Source organism: Poecilia latipinna, unplaced genomic scaffold (genome assembly GCF_001443285.1).
Source record: "Poecilia latipinna isolate Pla-1442-1.1 unplaced genomic scaffold, P_latipinna-1.0 Scaffold921, whole genome shotgun sequence".
Classification (NCBI taxonomy): Eukaryota; Metazoa; Chordata; class Actinopteri; order Cyprinodontiformes; family Poeciliidae; genus Poecilia; species Poecilia latipinna.
The window spans coordinates 89,084-104,837 of record NW_015113537.1 but is presented as its reverse complement, the minus strand read 5'-3'; the positions used below and the strand labels follow the sequence as shown (position 1 = coordinate 104,837).

Sequence of the window (15,754 nt, the reverse complement as noted above, 5' to 3'; positions counted from 1 at the left end):
ACATTTTCTGCGCCACCCCTATGGATTACAAATGGCTGTCTGGTTGAAACGACGCGTGTGACGGGGATCGACTTTTTTGGGGGCAAAATGAATGTACGTAGCTGAAAATAGACACCAACATTGGTAGCCTACAGGCTACTTGTTAAGCTTAAGGTTCTGTATTGATATTAGCTAGCTAGTCATCTTTTAGCTAATATTACCTGCATCCAACAGCTTTACTCAACTCAGTCGGTTAGTTTGGGGGAAAAACTGAAAAGATCTTTGCATTTTGCTGGTTTGCTGCCGTGATTCTAACACAAACCTGCATAGCTCCGCACAGCAGCAGCAGGTCTCCTTCACAGGTGGAAACCCAGCGTGAGTAGCGCTCATGTTGCGTTTAAAGGCGGCTCGGAAAAACAGGTTACAACATGTTAACAACGGCTGAAACAGTTTTAACTGCTGATAAAAGTGACAGAGGACACAAATATGGGACGTGTGGATGGAAGCCTCTACTGTATCAAATTGACATAGGAATAACAGAGAGTTGGCCATTCTAAGGTAAAAACCCAGCGCATACAGTGTTCATGTTTTGTTTTCTTTTTTCATCCAGACGGCTCCCCGCGCCCTCCCTGCAATGACACGGAGCCCCCCCTAGGGGGCGCACCCCACAGTTTGGGAACCTCTGGATTAATCAAATTTTCTGGTTTTAACTAATTTCTGGAAAATCTGGATTTTTTTTTAACCATTGCACTCGTTGCGTTTCCAAGGTTCTTAGTGACATCAGCCCACCCGGGTCCTACCATCTTGTTCTGCAAAAACAATTTGCAGTTTGTCCTTGAACTTTGACTGAAATAAAGTTCAAGGATGAAGTTGGTTTCGGTCATCCGTCTTTTATTTTAACTAATTTTCTCTTTTTTTAAAGTCCTTGAATCTTATGATTAATATTTTAAATTAGTTTTTAATCATTTTTACTTTGGTTAATGCTTTTGTTGTCACTTTGTAGCACTGAGATTTAAATTGTATTAAATAAAATTGTGTCATTATAAGATTTGTCCCTAAACTTCTAGATTTTTCCTTGAAACTTTTCCAAATGAGGTTGTCTATGTGAATTTCAGTAACTTAAACATTTAAGGTATCAATGTTTTACCAGGGAATTTTGGAAATATTCTTCCAAATATTTCCCATTTAAGACAAAAAAAAAAAAAAAAAAAACGTTCAAATAATTTTTAAGGAACAAAACTCTATTTCCCCTCAGTGGGCAAAAAGACAGAGAGGGCAACATGAACCCAGTCGACGTCCAGGCTAAATTGCAGATGTCGTTTCATTAGTGTGAGACTTGCTCATCTCTCAGAAAACATGTCCAACTCTGGTGCGATCTCTTGTGCATTATGAATGAGACATCCGGCCAAGCCCCTGCTCCAATGGAATGAATTAAAGGCATTTCGTGACATTTTGAAAATTAATCTATTCTTTTTTTTGCTCGGCGCATAGCTTGTCATAACGTGGGCGAAAAAGTTTCTGCGCCCGTCCCAGAGGTGACGGAGGGGACCGGCTGATCTCGTCGCCTCTGGTTAACGACGCAAACGAGCCACTTCCGGCTGACGGATTTGTCACTTCTCTTTATGCGTTGTAATACATACACACAGAGGGGGAAAGAAAAAAAAAAACAATTCCTAATTGAAATCATGCCTCTATGAAAACAATACAAGGGAACTCATTAAAAACTAAAACTCAATTTGGAGTCAATTCGCTCATCAGGCAATTATGTCAAAACATACGGAGTAATGCGAGCGGGGGCAAGCAACTGCAAAGTTTTCCCACGGGGGCCGGCAGAGAGTCATTATTATACGCGTTCTTTGGAAATTAGTATGATCGGTTTTGTGGGTGTTTATCATGCTGGCAGGGGGACAGGCCTCAGGGGAATTAGCCCAGCAAGAAAGCCTCAACCCCGCAGGAAGCTTTCTTCCCCTCGCTGGCCTGAAAGAAAAAAAAAAACACCTGTAAAAGCATTAATGTGCGACTCAAGGGCAGCTGCTGTTAGGTCTGCTCTCCACACTGTATTCCATTATGCATGACCAAGCAGGGGTGCCCTTTGTCTTGGCTGGAGTTAAGCTGGGGACCACAGGGGGGTGATTAGGACACCGTGTACCTTGTGTTGAACACTAACAACAGCTGCTCTGAGGCGGGACCGTCTGACCGATCGGACGCTCAATGACACTTCAAAGATTCAGAGGGCGAAGCATTTGCATTTGGGTTCGATTATGACAAAAAAAAAATACATAAGTAAATAAATTCTTGTCTATGCACACACAAAAAGTCATGAGGTTTACAGAAATCCCCCCCCCCTCCACCGCAACTCAATCTGTCTTGATTAAAGGAGCAGTATGTGTTTTAAAAGCAATATAGTGCCATTTTAAAGCACATTCAAGCAACTATTACTATTTAGTTGTTATAAAAACTGCTGAATTTATCAAATATGATTTAAAAGTAATCCGACTTGAATTTCTACACTTTGCCAAAAAGAACAACAACAACTAGGTTGGTGATTGTCTGGTGGGTTAATCAAGACATAGCTTTATTAAAAACTACTCCGTTAATGTATCTAGTTAAAGTCAAGGTTAGTCAGCACCTTTGATGCTCTAACAAGTTGAGGAAAGCTTCTCCCAGCTGCATTAGAATCCAAACATGAACAAAATTAACTTGCGTTGCTATGGAACATCTTCTCTTGCCACACGACTTTAAGAGCATAGGTCAAAGAGTGTCTCTGCGCCTCTTCTATGTCTTCCTGTCAGTCAGTCAACCTGCCTCACCGGTGTGCACGATCCTGTGAAGGCCAGTAAGAACGGAAGACTGGGAGGAATGGAGGAAGCGCTGTCAGTCAGTGCTGCCTGAGCAGGAAGCTGACAGGAGCACGCGGGAAGACAGTTGGCAGGCCGGAGCCATGCACTATTCAAGCATCATTCATACGGAGCGCGACTACTGGGGCAAAACAGCACACGGTACGCTACAACACACACATTTACGCATGAGGACGCCACACACACGTGGAGTAGAGGCGCGTTGGGCGGGCAGAGCTTCCTAAGCCCATCCTAATGCTAGCTCGAACTGAAATCGGTGGATTCGTACCGAGTTCTGAGTTTAGAAGTAAAGTTTCAACAAACGAGTTAGAGAGAGAAGTAGTAGTGTTAGGAAAAGTCCAGTGCAATAGATGGTGGTGATGAGAGGCGTCCATAACCCTTGAATGAGTTTTGATTGTGAACATTGTTCTGTTACACCGCTCCAGCATCATCTGGATACATTTTATTTATTTAAAAAAAACAAAAACACAATACAATCAGGAGGGACACCTTTATCATGCGATGTATTAATAAACTCCAGCCTCCATCCAATAAACCTTGAACGCTTTGTGAGAGTCCTGAATGGTCCGACTCATCTAAAGGACAAAACCAAAGCGCCTGGGAGCAGACGGCTCGTAAACTAATGGGACTCCTGTATATAAAAGAATTTAAAAAAATAAAAAGATACTCCCTTCCTGGTTTATACCTACGCAGGACGCCTGATGGATGGCCCAGATGGCTGCAAGAGGACACTGGACATAGATGAGAGTGTGTGTCCGTGTGTGTGAAGAACATTTTTTTATTATTGGAATGAAATAATGATGTGCACAGTCAATTATTTGAAGCTGGCCCAGCCATATTACTTAAACTATTTCTAATTTAGGTGGAAGTGGTTCACGTTATATTTGTCCTAAAATGTATATATTAAGCTGTAAAAAGACCTCATCATCATAAGTATAGTAATAACTATATTATGACTGAAAAAGTAGGAATGATGCCCCCAAATTAATAAAAAAAAAATGGAGTTATTATCCTTTCTGTAAATACTGTAAGTTCATGGTATTTTTTTTTTATTAAATATGGTGCTTGTAAAACTCTTCACAGAAATCAGCATACAGACATGCAACTAGTGGTGTTGAACTAAATAATTAGGTAATATTAGGTATACCATGAGTCTGAAGAAGAATAAAGTCAACAAAATAAAACTGAACACCACTTAAGTTGCTGAAAAGGTAAAAAAAAATAAAAATTTTTTGTCTTTTTCTCATCGTGCCACCACATAGAGTCATTCCTTTAAAGGATGTGAAATTAAGAAACATTTAAGCCCAACTTGACTTTGACTGAAAAATCTCTCCTCCTGCACCAAAAGTGGCACTTTAACCACTGGGATTGTGTCCAGTGAAGCTAATTAAAGAGGAAGAGAATGGGAAAAAAAAAAACATTTCTCAGAAGACCACATGGTGTAACGTATGAATAAACCGAGGCAGACAGTCTGGGAGGATTCTGACACAGGAGACAGCTGGTGGTCGGACCAACCTTATTATGTCAGGTGTTCCGCCTGGGGATGTGCTCGGAGGCAGCGAGCGCCCACACGTAGGCACGGCCATCATGTGCCTTTGTGTGGTTATTACAACCAAGAACACAGAGAGGGCAGTTTCATACAAGAAAGTTAAATATATATATATATATATATATATATATAATGAGTGTGTGTTATCTCAGCATTTACTTTAAAGGATGTACCCTATCAGAGAGAACAGAAGCTACAAAGCATTTCGGCTTCCTTTTTTCTTGTTGCACTGATCAAACGGGCCTAAATGATGCCCTCACGCAGGGAAAGAGAAAGAGACCCATCTACTTCCTCTAATTCTGCTTTATCGCGTCACGCTCGGGACCCACGACACACACCAGTGACACCGCCGCACATGGACGTCGCTTTAAGGCGAGCCATTAGGACGGAGTTAATTGAATTACATCGGCGCTTCACACTTTGATGGCATCTAATAACTTTGCGAGCGGCGCTCGGTGGCAAGCCCCGTCGGGTGGCGAGCGGCGGGCCCTCCTGAGCGGGCGCGGTGAGGGAGCAGCTCGCTGAGCAGCTGCGGCACTAACAAAGAGCTGCAGCACCCCCAACAGAGGCTGGAGGCGCACTGACGGGCAGCGGAGGCACCGAGAGAGGAAAGTTCTTGTCAGCATGAATAAATGGGAGCGAGTTTTCCGTTGCTGTTTTCTTCTGATTTTCATCCTCGTTTGTCACAGATGTCCGTGAACATGTGTGGGAGTACGCACGCGTGCGCGAGGTGGGCTCTGCCTCACGCGCGGCGGAAGGGATGGGAGGGGGTGGGAAGGTGGGACAAGTCAGAGGCCGAGACAATGTACGAAAGGGAGATTAAAACGAGACAAACTGATCAAAAGGGCAAAGTGTAAGAGAGGGAGGAAATAAATTGCAAGGCGAGAAGAGAGGAGAATGGACCATCACCATGGCAACAGCAGCATCTCTGCCATCCAGCCTTTAAAGCTGAATGGTAGAGATACCATCCAGCCTTTTTGATCAATTATTGGAATCGATCAAAAAAAAAAAACAAAAAAAAAACAAAAAAAAAATTAAATTAAAATAAAAAAGGTACACACATGCGTAATTTTTGTTAAAAAAAAACAACAACACACACACAAAAAGGTGGAAACTAATGGATAGAAATCCACACCGAGGCAAAAACGTCTGATTAAAATATGACTCCTTACTTTGTAATATAACTGCATCAAAACTGGTGCCCAATTAAAACACAGCCTTTCTGTACTACCAAAATATGTAGTTACATTTGACATAGGTTAGGAAACAATAGCCCAAGATCCCACAGGCTGGAGGTTAAATCCAATGCCCAAAAGGCACGTGGTGATGCTGGAGGAGCTGTATGAATCCCCAGCTCAGGTGGAAAGTCTGCTAGCAGAACCAATGGTTCAAAGGGAAGAGACGTTTCCAAACTTGAAATAAAAACACTCTGGACTTTTCCATTATCTTCTCACCTGATAGTCCAGAAGATTAGTTTGATTGGCGACCAAAACTGCAACATTTGCCACATTTTAAGCTGTTGAGGTTTGCTTTCACACACTGCACTGTCAAACATGAGAACTTCTGCACAACTTCCTATTACACAAAACAAACAGAAATGGAGTAGTGACAGATTTTAGCGGTTGTAGCATTTCTCTCGTCTTTACCCAAATTTCTCTCGTCTTTACCCAAATTTGTTTTAGATGCATTTACCCAGAATTCCATGCGCTATAGTACGCTGCTTTTGGAGCAGTCTCCCATCCGCTGTGGATCCACATATGCATTCAAACCGCACTAAAGTTCACTTCAACTGAACCCAGACCTAGGCCTGTCATAATAAACAAACAATGAATTAATTAATTGCATTATAAACTAAGGTTTGATTTATCGTCTTTCTTTTCTCTCTCTCTTTCTACCAAAACTGGTCTTGAGTCTGCTGCTTTGGTCTCAACTATCCCTTTTTTGAAAGACGGAGGCTTCAGAATTCATTTGACTTGTTTCTGTTGCTTTGCTTATTTATTTTGGATATTTAACATGTCTTCCAGGGACAGAAATTCACCTGTCGCCACGCCAGCACTCACAAACACAAAAGCAGAGCAACAATGAATTTATTTAGGTTTCTATACTCATGTTGGAGCAATCCAGGGTGAACGCAAAAAAAACACATTTCTTTGAAAGAATTTCAACACTTATGTTTGTGTTGGTCAATCACAAACAAGCCCTGAGCAGAACATGTTGCAGCCTGTGCAGTTTTTATTTCTTTAAGCATTTCCGCTAACCCAACAACCTGAAAGTCCACATGTCTGCCTCTGCCCACTTAGCGGGCGACCCGTTCGGCTTCGCTCAACAGACACACTCGCCTCGGGATATCACGAATAATTAGCAGAGATCAACCCGACATCAATCACCCTCCTCTCGCGCGCGCGCATTCGGGTCATCACCTTTTTAAATGACCTTACATGCTAAACAGACTGCTGTCACAACCTGTCGCAAGGCTCAGCGGAGAGACAGCATGATGGTGCCAAAGCAAAAGATGTGAAGGAAATCTGACAGGCGCAGATATGGATCTGAATGCTTGTACAGCCAATCAGTGTGAGGGCTCTGGTCCAAAACACACTGCTCCCTGTGTAATTAATTACACCTCTCCGAGAAAGAAAACGGCTAACGGCTCTTTCCAGCCCTCGTCCTTTGAGCAAGGACAGTCCCTGCTGAGAAGGCCTGCGGGTGTGTTTAGAGGAGCGTTCGCGTGCCACCAACAGCAATCGGAAACTTTGATTTGAAAATGTGATTGTTGCCGTTAAAGCTTTGTGCCTCTTTGATTTTACCACAAAGCAAGCGGCGGCACCATTTACCAAATAAAACGGTGCCCTCGGCGGGTCGCATTACCGCTCTTTGGACTGTTTAAATTCCCATCTCTGACCCGATCTTTGGTCTTGCCCATGACCCAATTTCCCCAAAGGGATCATTAAAGTTTCATTCCATCTTATCTTCCCCCATCCTTCTCTCTCGCCCTCCCTCCACCAACCAGATCACATTGCAGCGCCGCCCTCCTCCAATCCTTCACTTAATTATGTCCCCTGAATGAAGTTCATCTTTCATGCTGCCAGCGGCCCGGCTGCCTGGCTCGTCTGTTCTGGGCCATCTAATCATGGCGCAGAGACAAACTAAAATTAGACGGTCAGCATGTGAAGCCTGGCAGACCCTAATGAAGGTTGACGTCTCAAGACGGGCCGCTGATGTACCAGATGCACTTTGCTTGAGCCGACGATGACCGCTGTTGACTAGCGCTGAGGATGAGCGAACCCCTTTTCGCTTTGCTTGGAAAAGTCTCACGCAACGAGGAAGGAAGACTGTCCCGCGAATCAAAATTAGAGTTTACGGTTTGGAAGCTTGGCAGCAACTCTTCATGTGCGCAAGCTGAGACCAAAGGAGCGAGCTGGATGTAAAATAACAGATGTTTGGTTCAACTGTACACAGATGAGTTTTTTGTAGTGTGTTCACTCATTGTGAAGTAGAGCGACAACGGAGTAGACGGAAAAAAATCAGTTGGATTTCACTCAAATCTTCCCTGCAACATCAGCATACGATAGTTCCTCTCAGGTTTCCTAAAGATTTTCATGCGACAATTCAGTATCTGTCCTTTAATCGACTCGAATTAAAGTTCTCAAGCTGTTTTTGTCCAGTTAAAAAAAAATCCAAAGGTTCACTATAATTTTACTGAAGAGAATTTAACAAAGCTTAGACCTTCTACAAAATCTTTAAAAATTTTAAGTGTAACAGATTGATGAATGGAAGATGAGCAAATGGAATGTAAAACTAATTGAAGGATGGTAAAGACAAACCATTGACCCATTTTGTTACCACAATTCTTAGCTGTGTTTTCACCGCAAATGATCGTGTGTTTAGTTTCTAATATGTCAAAATCAGTAAGGTTAATTTATGAACATTTCATAGTGAAAGAATTACAGAAAAGTTAATCATCAAGTCATTAAATCCAAAATGGCCACAGAGAAAAGAAAAATTGTTTGAAGTAATCTGTAGCAAATGTGCTCTTTGCACCTTTTTGGGTGAACCATTCAGTTCTGACAATTCATCACTGAGTCAGTTTCAAACAAAATACTTGGACTGGGTTGAGTCATATTGTGTTAAATTGGCCAATCTGGGTTTGTGGATACATTTTATGAACTTTATGTTTGCTTAATAGCCCTACCGCTTAAAAAGATGTGTTTTAAAACAGAACAAATGCATCGTGTGCTCAGCAAAAACAGTCACATAAGACTGACCTACTATCTCTATATAAAATCTAGATTGGAAAAAATAAATGTTTAAGAAGTTTACTGTTCAATTCTTATGAACAAAGAGTGATTTAAAATGTCTCACATCAACTTTATACTTGGCATATCGCAGATTTTCAGACAAGCACACAACATAATATTCACCTGCAAAGTGTTGCACTTTTTGCTTTCTGTATGTTGAGCAAAGAAAGAAACAAATAAGAGATTTGTATATGCAAAATGAAGCTTATGTTTTGAGTACAGTAAAAATGAAAAAATTTTAAAAATGAAAAGGAAAAATGTGTAAAATCATTTCCTACAACAGGTTTTTGAGGTTCATTTGGGCTACAAGACAGTGAGAGAGAGCAAGACTTTCAGCAGGCAACCAGAAGGCTGGACTTACTAGAGCAACTTTGCTGTGTTGGATATTTCAATCTTTATCATGGAACAACACAGAATTAGAAATGTTGGTGGCCTTTTGGAAATTTCAAAATTAATGTAAGGGTCACACAGAATACACCAGTTTAGCTTAAACAGCACTAATCACAAAAACAAGATGCTAAAGTCAGCATTAAATTGGAATCTGTGTCAGATTGAAAAATAATAGTAAAGCCACGTTTTATGGAGGGTTCTTAGAGTGTGGATCTTCAAAAAAGAAGAGACAAAAGCTTAAACTTCAATCTTTAAACTTCAGTAAGGATGGCTGCATCATCATGATGTCGATCATCAATGAAGGACTCAATGCAACAAGCTACTGTTCTAGTGATCCAAAGTTTGTTTCAAAGGACACAAAGTGAACTGTAAATAGGAAAAGATCTGGAGGAGTTTCCAGGCCACTGGGGTAGTAAAGTCTCTGGGGCTTGATGAACAATAAAGGCCTGTCGTTTGGGTAGAACAAAGGCCTGTCATTTGCTTTTGTTGTTGCTGGTGTTTCTAATCTGCATGTCCAGATGGCTGAATGACTCCTCCCCCCCACACCACCAACACCAACACGCTACATCGTTAATAGCTCAGCACAGCTGGCAGACGGAGTGAAAAGCAAAGGATACAAGGAAATGAAGAAGTGAGAGAGAGAGAGCTTTTAAAAAGGTAAAGAAAAGGATAAAAACCAGACAATTAGTGAGGAATAATGAGATAGTCGGAACGGCCGTGGTGACCGAAAGGCTTGCGACGCAGACTCTGACAGATAAGTGGAGGCTGCTGGCTTTGACTATCGCTTACCCAGATCTGTGTTGGGCCCCGCCAGCAACTGTTTGAACTTATCCAGGCGGGATGCTTCCCTCTCGGTCATGGCCGGGGTGCCAGATGTGTTCTGGTCAGCCATGCGAGCCACTAATGGGATGACGGGCGGCCGATGGGGCAGAGACCTCTGTCTGTGGAGGCCGGGGCGCTCGCCCGCTGCATCTGGTTGAGGGATGGAGACGAGATAAAGAGACCGGTTACGTAAACCCAGAGCTATTTCAGATAATGCGGACACCTTTTGCCGGCTGTAAGTGGAACTTAATTATAGCCGGCAGATCGTTGCACAGCGACTTGTTTTCTTCCTCTGTGAAGGTTTTCACATTACGACCACAAACTTCGATGCGTTTTACAGGGATTTTGTGTGATAAACCAACACAAAGAGTGAAAATCATACATATTTCAAAGGCTGAAACAATTAATCGGATTAATTGTGATTAATCGATTATTGAAATTATCAATGTTCGTATCAGAATAACCGGTAAAATAACTTGCAATCCTACATATTATAAACATTTTTTTTTATAAATAAAAAGTCAAGATGGCTACGATAACTCAGCTCAGGTGTGACAATTCATCCACATGTTGCACACTCCAAAAATGTGACTTCATTTTGCTGGATTTCATTTTCTGCTATTAGAGCAAAGGTACAATGTTGAAGTGCTACTTTTTGTTGGTCTATTCAATAAAATCCCAATAAAATAAATTGATGTTTATAGTTGCAACATGATAAAATGTGGAAATGTCCAAGGGTTAGGAAAACCTTTTGCAAAGTTTATGGTTTAGTTTCAAAATAGTTTCTATCCCAGGTGTGACATATGTAGAAGCATCTCATAAAAAGATCATCTTCTATCATTCATTCGTTCTGTTTACAAGGCGTCACATGTTTCCACACAGGTCAAACATACGCAAAGGGACAGAAATCAAGCCAGATTGTTCCAGACTTTCACATTAGAAGCCATCTTCCTTCTGTCAGGATACACACTTACTGAAGTTCACACACGGGCAATCTGCCAAGAGCTGGAACAAAACCGCAACACTTCTACTGCAGGCAGAGTTACACAAACGCATCATGGCAATTAGGAGGACTGGCGCGTAGCCGATTTTAATATCTTATTTGCTTTTTACAGGAACAAATAAAAGGCCACAAATCTGTTCTCAAGTGCTTTATTTGCACTTAGAAAAATTAAAAAAGATCATTAAAGCAGGCAGCGGTTTTTCTGTAACTTAGTGAGCTCATTTAACAATACTTTATACAATCTTGAAAATTCTCTTTAATGAAAAACGGCTGGAGAACGTAGCTAAAGCTTACATGTTGTCACAGCGCACTATATTAATCATTTCTATTAGGAGAGGAAGGAAAACAGACAAATTATGGGCAGTACAGTCCATAATAAGAAAATAACACTGCAGCTTATGCAGCCCTTTGTGTCTCTGGCTCTGTCTAAACTGCCAGGAGGTAAAGGGGATGCTTGTGCGATCTGTCTCCGAACAGCAGAAGCAGTCTGAACAGCAGATGCCCAGACAGCCAGGCAAACGGTCTGCCACCATGTTCACCAGGCAGAACATCTGCATCTGCCAACGGCGGACACACCGCCGCACCAACTGGCTTTATATCCTCCTCTAGACAAATATGGCGTTTGGAAAATGTCCCGTCTGGTGACACAGCAACTCCTGCAGTCACGCTAGGATACGTTATGAGATTAAATCAAGCTGTTGGTTAAAACGGATAACTGATCAAAAGGAGGCAGGAAGATGGGAGTCATTTAAGATGTATGCTACCTTAAACCATGTTTTTTAGTTTAATATAACAGGTTAATTTCTCAAATTAGTAGGAGGAAATACACAGATGGGTTATTAAGGCATGTGCTGCCTCCTTTATCTCGCTGGTGAAGTGCAGATAAATGAGCAGGATTTTACTTTTTCTTTTTAATTTATTTCCATTAGTATATTTTATTATGTTTCTGCAGGGTTTGGATATCTGTTTGCCTCAGGCACAGGATTCATTAAAGTATTTTTGCAGGTTTCACCAACTCAAATTTAAGACTTTTTTAAGCCCCTCATGAAAGGAATTTAAGATCTATTTCTCCACAAACATGTACAAACTTCATCCAGCCAAATGTTGATAAATTTGCACTTACCCAAGATAGGCACAAATGGATATAGCTAGCATACCCATGCTAGCTAGACCCATGCTAGCTAGCATGGGTATGATAGCATTGAGTTAGCTGTAGCCTCAACCATAGAAATCATATACATAAGTAAATGTATAATGTTTATGTCTGAGTGTGACTCAAACTTTTGCCTGACAAAAATAAAATAAAATAATAGAATGTATCAGATAAATTTTGTCTTTACAGGACTATGGTTAACTTATTAAAGGCCAACTTACTTTATTAAATGAATTTAAAACATTTAAAGGTCTTAATTTTAGATGCATGCATCTAAGACTTTCTAAGGATGCTTTAAATGCTGGAAAAAACAAACATTTTTATCCCTTTTTAAGTGTGCATTTGTATCACCCATCAGTTCATTTATGCATTAGTTTAACAAATATGTATATTTAAGTTCAAACTTTATTGTCCAAATCATTTCAAACAGGTGAGTGTGGAAAAAAGAACCCTTTTGTAGATTAAGTGTGTTGTTCACTCACCTCTAGGTGACCCAATCGGAGCTTCACTGTGGGATTTCACCAGACGGCTATCAGCGTAAGGGCTGCTCTGAGAGGCAAATGATGCATCAGGACTGATTGCCTCTACTTCCTCCACTCTGAGATACTCATCTTCCTCCTCCAACTCCTCCGCCGCCACCTCCTCCTGTGCGTCTTCCTCTCCCTGACCCGGCTCCGTCGTGTCGTCTTGCCTCTGTCTCTCCTGCTGCTTGCTGTGATTCTCAATCACCTGCGCGGAGAACAGGAAAGCAATGAGCAACGCTGAGGAGCGAAAAAAAGGCTGGGGAAATAAAAGCACTTTGGAAAGACTTTTAGATATGTTTTAAGACTCTAATAAGTGAAATGTAAGACCTGCACCTTGACGGAAATGTAAAAAAGAATGTACTACTTGTGAGATCAGCAATAGATATTGACCCTTTTTCCCTCCACAGTAACAACTTTGTTTAAATAAAATTCTTCAATATTTAAGCCTGGTGCCAGAGCTCAACAATCACCTTTTTTTGAACGATAATTTTGTTCACAAAAGTTTAGACTTCATAATTCATTTTATTTGACGTTTCTGTTGTGGTGTTTATTTATTTTGGATATTTAAGATGTCTTCCAGTTCCAGTGTTAAATGTTCATTAGAATTGAAAGTTTGAAATATGAGAATTATGCCATTACAATAATGTTACTTGAAAATGGTCTCAAAACAACACTATCGTTTATCGCAATAACACTATTTATCGTCCAGTAAAATTTGTTATCAGCAGCTAATTAGAGTTAGTTGAAGGTAGCTTCAGCCATCTTGAGTACAGAAGTCGTCTGTAGGCGACTCAACCTTTTGCCTGATTGAAAGTCTTATTTTGGATTTTATTGGCGCTATTAAATACTGCTGTCAGTTCAAAATTTAAGACCTCTGATTAATGTATTTAAGGACACTTTTTATTTCATTTAAGACAATTTAATGCTTTATTACTTTTTAAGGATATGCAGACACCCTAGTGGTTGTTTTAATAGTGTGTAAACAGTTAAAACCTCTACACCTGATCAAAACCATCAAACTAAACCAAAGTATTTGGTTCAAGCGGGAAAACATCTAGTGAACGCCGTCCAACCTTATTTGCCGTCTCCATGACAACCTCAATGTTAAGGTTCTGTGCAGCCATGGCCAGCAGCTCGTCGTCATCGTCGCCGACGTCCCAGGCGTCGCTGGTGATGCTCTCGAACTCCTGGAAGGTGGTGGCTTTCTTTGGCTTGCCTGGCGTGGCTGGAGGGGGTTTGTTTCCTGCTTTGATTAGACTGCAAGACACACAAGAGTGGACGAGTGGGTGATGATGGGGCAAGGAGTTGGAGAAAGAGAAAAAAAACAAAAAAACAAATGGGATGTTATACGAGGAGGCAATGGAAGAGCTAAATTAGAACTATAGAAGTTTATAAATGCAGAAATGTACATTTTAGCAGCTAATCTGCTGTTAATGTTTGCAGTTGAACTTGCTTTAGTAGCACACGTTTGTGTTTTTACTTCCAAATAAGTCCAAACTCAGTAGGAAATTAAATGTAGGTCAGGCTTATTTCCTGTCTGTTTTAGTTCCTGATTTTATTACAATTGAGCAACAATGATACCACTCCTACACTTTTTTTAAACAAATGCAAAAAAAAAAAAAAAAAAAACTGCTTTGTGGAAAAGAAAGGAAAAGAAATCATAAAAAAGCAAACGCAAGAGCAGCAGGAGTGTAAATCAAACACTCATAATGTGCGTGATCATTTAACTATAGACCACAAATGACATCAAGTTCTATAAATTAAACCTCATTATGACGCTGCGATAACAAATTTGCCCAATCTTATTAGTCCTTGCAGTTAATAGACATAAAACCTAGTAAATCCTGCAGATCAGAACATTTCTTTAACAACAACCATTCACTATTCTGTGATTATTTCAGCATTGGTGTTTGAACAAAACGTAAGCCGATAAAAACAAATAAGGGATGACACATGAACGTCATTGGAGACTGAACAATGAGCTACGCTATCACAAAGCTAATGAAGATCATGTAATACTGATCAAACATTGCGTGCTAATTAACTGCACACACATGCCATTGAATGTATTATGTTTTGAAATGAGACTCTATATCCATCAGAACATCCTTATTTGCAGAGTGTTTGGTTTGTACAGAGAATTGTTTGTAATGTTGGTAAAATGAATCACATTTATTTATTTGTGGGAAGCCAAAAATGTGTTCAGAAGTGCTACGTTCTTGACTAAAGAATTATTCTTCTGCACTCTGCTAGTAAAAGTTTCGGTTTCTCATATTTCGACTGATTTCTACTCAATGTCGGCATCACATTTGTTTTTCAAATTGCATTTTGCATGCATGGGTAATAGGTTGTTTTGATTTTCAATTCCTTAAATGGCAGCATTAATCCATGCATAGTTTGATGATATTTTAAAAATCACTTCTTCATTCGTAGAGCAGAACGCCTGGCTTGAGGCACGAAGGCCAAAACAAACCAAAAATGAAACCTGTGTACTGTTCACACTTCCTAGGGGAATTACTTTAGAATATTTCATATTTTTGATTGAATTCAGCCTTCTTATCCACATTAGTAAGTATAAAAAAAGTAGAATATCATTAAATAAAACATGCAAATGACATAAATCAAAGAGAATGCAGCTTAAACTTAACGATGATTGAAAATGTGAAGCCGGGAATACCAAACTGTGGCTTCAATATAAAACAAAAGTTCATATGTTGAAGAAATTTATGGGGGTTTTCCCAGTTGGGAGAGAAACAAACATGGAGACATAACTTTAACTCCACCAGCCTTCAGGCAAGCATCGTTTCTCCTCTGGTTTTGACCAGCGTCGTTGCTCTGATGCAAATAAGCGTCTGCACTCGTGTTTCTCTCAGACACAATAAAAGGCCAGGCAGCCGCGTAGCGCCTGCTGTAAAACCACAGTAGTGAATAGAAGCAGCTGGAAATCTCACTTTTCTATGTGAGCACAAGTCCAACTGAATTCTATATTAATATTAGAAATATATGAATATATATTATAATAAATTAATTGTACTCTGCAGTTCAGCATGACATCATCTGTATATGGAGTCGTGCTCCAAAGGCCTTCGTGTTATTAAAGTGTTAAAATATTTATTTCCATTAGAAAAAAAAAAAAAAAAAAAAAAAAAAAAAAAAAGGTCCCATTTTTATTTTTTTTTTT

The 15,754-nt window shown here is 40.4% G+C and overlaps 1 protein-coding gene across 2 annotated transcripts in view; it reads right to left on the bottom strand.

The window, feature by feature from the left end:
• tbc1d22a (TBC1 domain family, member 22a) overlaps positions 1 to 15,754 on the bottom strand; it is a 136,858-nt gene that overhangs the window by 113,679 nt on the left and 7,425 nt on the right. For both annotated transcript variants that reach the window (XM_015049043.1, XM_015049042.1), the window contains exons 3-5: positions 13,647 to 13,830; positions 12,532 to 12,778; positions 9,861 to 10,043 (exon numbers count right to left, since the gene is read on the bottom strand). In XM_015049043.1, the coding sequence (XP_014904529.1) occupies positions 9,861 to 10,043; positions 12,532 to 12,778; positions 13,647 to 13,830 (614 nt within the window). The remainder of the gene's footprint in view (positions 1 to 9,860; positions 10,044 to 12,531; positions 12,779 to 13,646; positions 13,831 to 15,754) is intronic.